At 39.7% G+C, this 8,723-nt stretch overlaps 1 protein-coding gene across 1 annotated transcript; it reads right to left on the bottom strand.

The window, feature by feature from the left end:
• Window positions 1-393: 393 nt before the first annotated feature.
• Window positions 394-2,816, bottom strand: LOC103643497 (two-component response regulator EHD1). Its single transcript, XM_008666681.2, has 5 exons — window positions 2,601-2,816; window positions 2,041-2,193; window positions 1,528-1,893; window positions 1,315-1,391; window positions 394-1,007 (listed from the first exon to the last, which is right to left on the bottom strand). Exons 1-5 carry the CDS (start codon window positions 2,704-2,706, stop codon window positions 696-698), a joined length of 1,014 nt encoding a protein of 337 aa, XP_008664903.2. The 5' UTR covers window positions 2,707-2,816; the 3' UTR covers window positions 394-695.
• Window positions 2,817-8,723: the final 5,907 nt, after the last annotated feature.

The raw sequence follows: 8,723 nt of genomic DNA, 5'->3' as shown, positions 1-8,723 counted from the left end.
TCTGTTTGGTTGGAGAGTCATATGAGTGTAGAGAGTAGGAGAGGAATGAGAGCGCTCGCATCCGAAAGAGCGCTTGCATCCGGTTGTTTTTGTGGAGTGGGAGCATTCCAACTATTTATTATGATAAATTTTTATATGTAGACTACAAGAGCCGCTTGACTCATCTTTTATTAAAAACCAAACATCCAGAAAATAGAGATGAAACCGCTCTATTCTTCTCCACTCCTCAACCAAACACACCCTTAGAGGGAGGAATTGGTCCATATTTTCTGGTGAAACTAAGCCGCCAAGCTCTTACAAAAGAACAGAATAAAAAGTAAAACGACTGAAACAATAGTCTCCATTTCTGGCTTACAGAAAAGCCACAAACAATAATCATACATATATCAATTATTTAATGTAGGGAGCTATTAAATGCATAATTACATACTATATACTATTCGACAGTACACAGTTATTTGAGATATATCCCAAATTCCATAGGAATGGCTATTTGTGGTATCTCCCTCTACATATAGCAAAGTTCTTGTAGACAATACATAACTACACAAACAAGGTTCAGTACAGGATGTAATACTCTACACATAGAGTAGGTTATTATTAATTATTCAGCACATGGCATATAAGTGCATATTATTATTAGTATTGTTGCTTATTAGTTACGTTCCGCGGCATGCATGCTGATATGTATAGAGTCACTCATCTGCCTCGAAATTCCATAGATATGTCGTTTCAGATGCCTGCTTGTCTGAATCCCATCTGAAATCCTGGAAACCTTGCGGTGAGTAGTTGTTCCGTTCTCCCAGCATACAGTCCGAGCCACTTGAGAGGTCATCCTTGGGCAAAGAGTACTCCGTGCATCCATCTTGATCAAAATAGGTTGGATTCAAAGAACCGTCGAATTCGGTCCGGAGAATGTTTGATTCATTGGGAAGGCTTGATGACGGAGGTGTGTCGTCGTCATTGTGCAATGCTTGATTCACTTTTCTCATGTGAAGCCTGTATTTCTGCATCAGTTTTTTTTTAATGGCGGCAGCATCTTTAAGCAACAGAATTATATTACGGGAGTATGTATATGTAAAATAAATGAAATAACGATCCATATGTATTTCAGCGAATTATATTTGAGCTAGCTTAGCTTAGCACATGCGTAATAATTGTAATTTTATTAGTTTGTGTTCACATTAACATATGGATTTTTAAAGAGGGAGACAATATCCACCGTGTATGCGTACCCTAGCTAGCTAGGAGGCATTCATCTGGCATCAATGTATTTTACAAGAACATATATATTAGAATACATATGATAATTACCTGCAGGTGGCTTGCAACTTGTTCCCTTGTCAAATGTTTAACCTTCATTGTCTCCAATATCTTCTTTGGAACTGCCTCTGTAAACCAAAGCGTGTAACTAATACGAATAATTAACTAAAGAAACACTACGTACGTACAAACTATATAGGTTAGTAGTAAAATATACGAACATGCATGCTTAAATAATAAAAGGGAAATGAATGTGATTCTCACTTTCCCCCAGGGAATTCACAGCTGCAATGAACTGGCGGTGCAGCTGCATGGTCCAGCTGAGCCTAGACTTCCTGAGATCCTGTATATCCGTGACCGTCCCGTTAGCCGTCGTCGTCATCTCTCTTTCTCTTGCCGTGGTACCAGCAGGAGCTATGCCGGCTGGTGGTGGATATGATATTGAGACCTGATCGAGGTGTTGATGATGAGCACTGTTGCTGCAGCTTCTGTTCTCCCCGATTTGCTTCCGGAGCACATGCTGCCATATGTTCTTCAGCTCCTCAATTCTTACAGGCTTTATCAGGAAATCGGAAGCCCCACTGGTGATGTACTTCATCACTATGCTCGTGTCAGCGTTTGAAGACATTACTGGTCAACATGGAAATTAAAGCTTAATTATTGAATATATATACATACTAGCTTCTTATTTGGTCCTAAAATTACTTGAAACTCTTGTACTTCAGGGTGCAACGACTAGTAAATTAAAGAACAGAGAGCAGCTGGAGAGAAACTTACTCACGGTAGGGATGTCAAACTTTGAGGTAACTTCTTGCAGAATGAGCAAACCGTCTTCAGTTGGAAAGAACACATCGCTAATTATGAGGTCAACAATCTGTATGTTGCCATAGATGAAGGACATTGCTTGTCTGACGTCATTATATGTCGTAACTGGACGTGATTGAGGACTAAACTAAGTCAGAAAGTATATATACACACAATATGCATTATTACCAACTACTGAACTATAGAAGAATCGTTTTGCATTATTGAAAGTTGCTGGCCTAAGTTTCTGTATGATGAATAGCTCAAGAGGATCTATATACAGATAATATCGTTGACCATAGTTAACATCATCTCGTGTATATATCTATATTGTATAAATTTATTCTACAACTAGGAGAGGCTTAATTTATACGGTCGGAGACCGCATAGTATTCCATATATATGCAGCTGGGTTTTAACAATATAATAATGATATGCATTCAGGGTAATAAAGCTTTATCCAGCATGATGATATTATAAAACTTGAACGTTTTCGGATAAGTATAAAATGTATAACATTGCTAATGAATTACCTTTGTAGCTGCACTTGATAAGTAGCTCTTCCAAAACCGACAAATATGAAGAATTGTTATCAATAACCAGGACCCTTAGCCCACAAGGCCACAGCTCCCGGTCCATTCGACCTGATTAATTATTGAGAGAGCGCAATATAACCTTTTTTAAAAAAAAAAATAAACTGATCTAAGAACATAGTGATATAAGAAAATGTGTAATCATTAGACATATGAATTATAGAAAATAAATGTATGTGAACTAACTCTTCACATATTAACCTGAACTTAAATACATCACGTCAATAATTCATTTAAATAGTGGTGCATCACATATATTATTATATTCTATGTTTTATTCTTTATTTTATACCATTCCATATCATCTAGGAGTTATGAGTACTATACTACATGAATGATCCATGACAGAAAGAAGACAAACTTCACATCCAAGTTAAATAAAATGTTATCGATGCAACTATGAAACTATGAGCGAACCTATGAAAACCTACAATTTTCATGTGCATGGAAGAAGTCCATTTTACTCACCAGAACAATTGTCATAGAAAAGTCTCTAAGGTACCACGGGTACCTGAGAAAATAGCAAGGGGGGCATAAGAGTATGTCTACGACGTCAGACATTATTAGCCTTAACATACATATAGAGGTTTAGGCTATAGTATGTGTAATACCTTACATCCTCCGGCTATCTATTAATTGGTAGATACAAATGATAAAGAGATTACAAGCTTCAACACCGGTGAGCTCCAGACATACTAGGAGAGGAGTGTGTTGTGATAAGCTAGACTACCACCAATTGTTGCTACTTTGGCTAGATTGATCTTCTTTGGCTAGTGTTGGGTTGAAGAAGTCCCCTTATATGTTGTCTATCCTTCAAATTTACAGTCAAGTGAGTGGTTGAGCCTATATATACATTCTACCTAGGGGCCCTACTTGTCATTGGGCCAACTACCCCTGTCCCATCACAACCTTGTACAATTGTAGGTCCTCTATCTCATGGTCATACAATGCACAACGAGCATGCCCTAGTGTAATTATATTTGTTGAGGTGGATTTTTGGGCCCAACTCAAAGTGAGGACAATGTCCTTGATGGCACTAGCACGCCAAAATAGGAGCTTAGTACGGTTTCTTGTACTTTTAGTACATGTAAGTACAACTATACTACCTATCATGGCTATAGTGATCTTACCACTCCCTAGCAAGAGGCATGATTGTCTGACAAGATATGGTATTAAACATGAGGCCACGCCTGTATAGTGGCATCAAGTTCTTGCCCCCTAGGAGCACGTTAGGGTTAAGGTGTGACCATAAGATTATGTATCATATTTGTTGTAGTATTTGGAAGCCTTATTTTCCCCCATATTCATCCCTTCTCGATGTGACTCTTGTACTGATGGAGCTACCACTATGGGTTGCATGTCCTAAGACACTTGGCACGATGCAGTTGGCATCCGATGTAGCCCTTTGATTGTATTTGATGATACACCATGCATGTGCATGTGTCTCCACAAGATCAATGCACATACAACACAACGATCTCGGGAGCCATGTAGCCTAATTCGCAGCTATAGCATGTCTGGCAGTTCTATAGTGTCGTCCATCATACATTTCATCTATTATACCCAAAACATATATATTAAACTTCTACTATGGAGTTATTATCAGGCGTTTAGACATGGGGCCCATCTCATGGGCCGTACTATCTTTAGTGGGCCCAATACACCCCTCTACCATAAGATAGGATTACTTTTAACTTTCTTGAGTCCTTGGTCTCTTCTAGGGGCCTAGGATCTAGAGAGATCGACTCTCATCTATCCTTAGAATATGAAGTCAGAGAATCCAAGGACCCTGAGTAGGGATGACAACGGGCCCCGATCCTCAATTCCTCATGGGGATTCATTCATTAGGGGACGAGTATGTGTGTAATTCATTCCCAAAGAGATATTAAACCTGGGAAAACCCATCCACTACAGGAATCCAATTAATTCCCATCGGCTCAGAACCGACGGGAATAAGCACTAAACCGACATGGATTACTAATTCTCGTCGGTCGACGGGAATTAGATGTCGGGGATAAGCTACTTCTCGTTGGGCGCTGACGGGAATGAGTAATTCCCGTCGGATGCATACAATTCCAGTTGGCCCTAACACAGGCCGACGGGAGTTAAAATAATTCTCGTCGGCCGTTAGGTAGTCGACGAGAATTACCTTATTCCCGTCGGCCTTTGTCCTGGCCGACAGGAGTTATTTTAGCCAACGGGAATCTTTAGAATTCCTGTTGTGATCCCCATTAGATCTGGTAGGGCAGGGATGGTACCCTGTCCCCCATACCTGTTCCTCACAGGGCCCTGTGTAACTACCATACTACACTACAAAAGAGACCTAGTAGATCATTCAACCTATACAAATAAGGCACAAAAATGCTCAAAAATACGACCTTTAGTATGAATTAATTATATGTGCTTCTAAGTTCATTATACCTTTAGATATTTGGTGAATGAAAGTGTTATGCAATTTAATCTCTGCCTATGTGGATTAGTATGTATATGCACAATATGCTGATATGATGGATGATACGGGGACGAGGACCCCTTGTGGAAAAAATCCACATGTTGGGACAAGGATGGGCAAATCCCCCCCCCCCCATTCCAGTTGTTGGGGATGGGGACAAAGGTTCTTCCACCCCATGGGGGCGCAGATGGAGAGTCATCCCCCTATGAGAAATTCTCCATTGTCGTCTCTACCTCGAGACCTATAAAGGGCCCCAAAAAATTAAGTGCAATTACCTTTTGAGGAATGGTTTGCTCTGTACACCCATTATATTATCACCCTATGACATGAGGGGTTTTAGGGTCATAGATTCATAAGTGCCTCATAACAAGGGATGCCCCAACGACTCACGTATCCTAGGACATGAGCATCCCTAGGGACTAAGGCTTACTAGTGCTCGAGGATACCAGGGACCCTGGGTCTCGAGCTTATAATTTTTTTAATTAGGGAAAAGGGTGCCCTAAGGACATAGTCATGTGGGTGCCCTAGGACACAAGGGGCTAACGGACATATTTTCTACTTAGTGTCTCATGATGTAGGGTGCCTTGGGAACTTAGAATGTTTCAGCCCTAGAGGTCCTAGAAGGCCCGAACCTCATAGTGAGTAGGAAGCCTAGAGGCCACTATGTCTTCTAGCGGCTAAGTCATCTTATGTGGACACTTCTATATAATATTGTTTAGAGTTGGGTCTCTCTCTTGTCAGGAACTAGGGGTGGTCCTTGGGACTCGGGGCCCTAGAAACTATGACCCTATTATGATGGACCCAAAGTCAGCCTCCTGATTCAGGATCACTGAGTGCATCTTGGAGGTAGCCGAGGTGTGGCCTTTCCTGGACCTTAACAACAATCAATAACTTTGCTCATTTAGCCTCTCGAAAAAAGACTAAAGCTAAACTTTCGCACAACAACATAAAATATTTCAAATTATCCAGTCCACCCTAATGAGATCTATCTTTTTATTTACGTGCATACAAGTGAAATTTTGATTAATACAAATTATGTTATATATAGAAGGTTTGGTGGAATATATTAGAAAAATACACCAATATTTTTTATGCTCCTAACCTATGACTATGTAAGTAGCCATAATAATTATTATACTCTTCTAACACATAGAGCACCATTTCTTGTATGGGCCCACAACATCTAAACTTAAAGCCCATTCTTTTTACAAATAAAAATAATGTGTCTCATTATTTGGGTTAGATTAGATCAATTAAAATATTTGTAGTAGTAAACTAAGGCTAACTTCTATTAGCAGGTCTACTGGACGAAGTTGATTGTTCATAGTAGTAAAATGAGTTTTCCTATGAAATTTATTTCCTTTTGACTTGTACGATGAAAAATGTGACTTCCTTTAGTTTGCAAATACTTGACGTTTTGAATAAGAATTCAATTAAAATTCTAAAAAATTGATTACATAAGAACTTTTAACATATTAATTTAGAAATTAATGATCATATGCATATATATTGTCTTCAAAAGAACTTTCACAAAAGCATAAATTTTTAGTATATTAATTTGTATTCTAATAGACCATAGTGGTAAAAGAAATATGTTTTGGAGAATGAAAAACATTACTTATTTACAAACATGAGGGAGTACTAATTTTCAATGTGGATCTACAAATTTGGGCAATATACAATATTAAAGATGGTTCTTGAGCTAAAGCCATCTCTTCAAAAATAAGTGATCAACACGCTATTATACAATTGATTTTGTGAGACACAAGAACTAGATTAACGGGGACGAACATAGCTAGGTGTCGCCTCCATTAATATAGCCACTAGCCTTGTTTACTATGTGTTTGCCTCCATTAATGGTTAATAGAGACAACCAACGTAAGGCAACCTTCTCTATTAATAGCACATTAATAGAGGTGGATTCTTTACAACAATCGCCTCTTTTTAAGGTTTATCTGAGGTGGACTACATAAATTGTCTGCCTCTATTAATCGATTAACAGAGGTAGTGTTGTTATGACAACTGCATCCATTAATAGACCAACTAGGTGGTTGCTTTTTATGATGCCCGCCTCAATTGGTCCCAAGCTATAAAGACAGACTCCAACCAACCCATCTCCCTTCTCAATGAGCTCTTCTTTCATTTTGACTAGATGGACGTCAAATACTCCATGAAATCACTATTTTAGGGGGGATTACTCTTGGATTCTAGATGCAGTAGGAGGTTTCTATCTGCTCCCATATTCTTATTTTGCTCTCTTTGAAGCATTGGATGATCTAGAACTAGAAATACATCTAAGATGGAGGAGAGAGAAAACAAATATATTTATTCATTTGTATGAATTTCTTTATAATACCACTATACTTATTTTTCTATGTGACATGAAGATGCTCTAATTCTATGAAGTGGTGTTTTTGCCTATATTTAAGTTCTTTGCAATAATCTAGCCATTCAAGTGATGCAAGTTAGTATTATTAATGTTTTTTGCTACATGCATGGTTAGCTGGCATGGAAAGGTTAGAATGTAAGTACTAGATATCGAGGCTATCACAATCCTTCATAGATTAGGTGAAAAAAGTTTGTTGACGTTGTTTGAAATAATGCTCTAAAAGTGAATTGACAAGGAATCATATATATGTCCATGTTCTCACTACAAGATCAAGAGAGCATGGTTGCTAGTGGGCGATGAGGTGCAATCTCACTTTATCCTATGGGGTTTCGTCAAAGGATACATAGTTTCAAAGTTCCATAGTGAAGGAGATGCGAGTGGCAGAGCATCTAGAAAAAAACTCATCACCGATAGTGAGTGGAAACTGTCGGTGTTTTGGGTCCGACCGCACACCCGGGGTTGCCCCTCTAGGTGCTTTTAGGAGTAGGACGGTGTCGACGACTGTAGCAAAATGGTTCGTGCCGATCGCACGAGGGACAATGGACAAGGTTTGCAGGTTCGGGCCGCTTAGAAGTGCGTAACACCCTACGTCCTGGTGAGTATATGAGCGTGGTTACAAGAGGATTCTCTGGATAGAAGGCACAGAGAATGTTTGTGGGTGGCTAAGTAGAATCGGGGTCTATCTGAAGGGGTGCCCCCTAGGCCTTATATACTCGGCCGTGGAGCATTACATGTGATACGATAACAACAAGTAGCTGAAAGATAGTAAACCTCTTGAGTTTATCCTTACGTAACCTCCGCCGACTTATCCTCGCATGGCTCCGTTGCATGGGGGCTTCAGCGCGGGAAAGTCGGGTCTCTGTTTGTGATTCATTCGTTTGACGTTGTGGGCCGCCTGTGTTTGCACTAATCAGTCCCACGTCTTCTTTATTGGTTGTCTTTCCCTAGGCCCACGAAAGAATGACCTTACGAATTATTTGGGCCCTTGGGCTTTTCGTGAGGCCTTTTACTTCTTTAGTGGACCCAGGGGATATCTATCCCCCACAAGCCCCCGATCTTTGAGTTAATTTAGAGGTAATCAACTCAAAGATCCAAGGTCCGGAAAATGACTTCCTGCTGTCTTCTCTGGCTCTGATCACTCGTTCGACCAAAGTTTGGTTTTGTGCTTGTGCCTTAGAGGTCGGCATTTTGGATTGTAAGACTCTAGACTTCATTGGGTGCA

The sequence above is a fragment of the Zea mays genome, chromosome 1, assembly GCF_902167145.1.
Source record: "Zea mays cultivar B73 chromosome 1, Zm-B73-REFERENCE-NAM-5.0, whole genome shotgun sequence".
Taxonomy (NCBI): domain Eukaryota; kingdom Viridiplantae; phylum Streptophyta; class Magnoliopsida; order Poales; family Poaceae; genus Zea; species Zea mays.
Note: the sequence above shows the minus strand (reverse complement) of the source record. Positions and strands in the feature narration are given on the sequence as shown.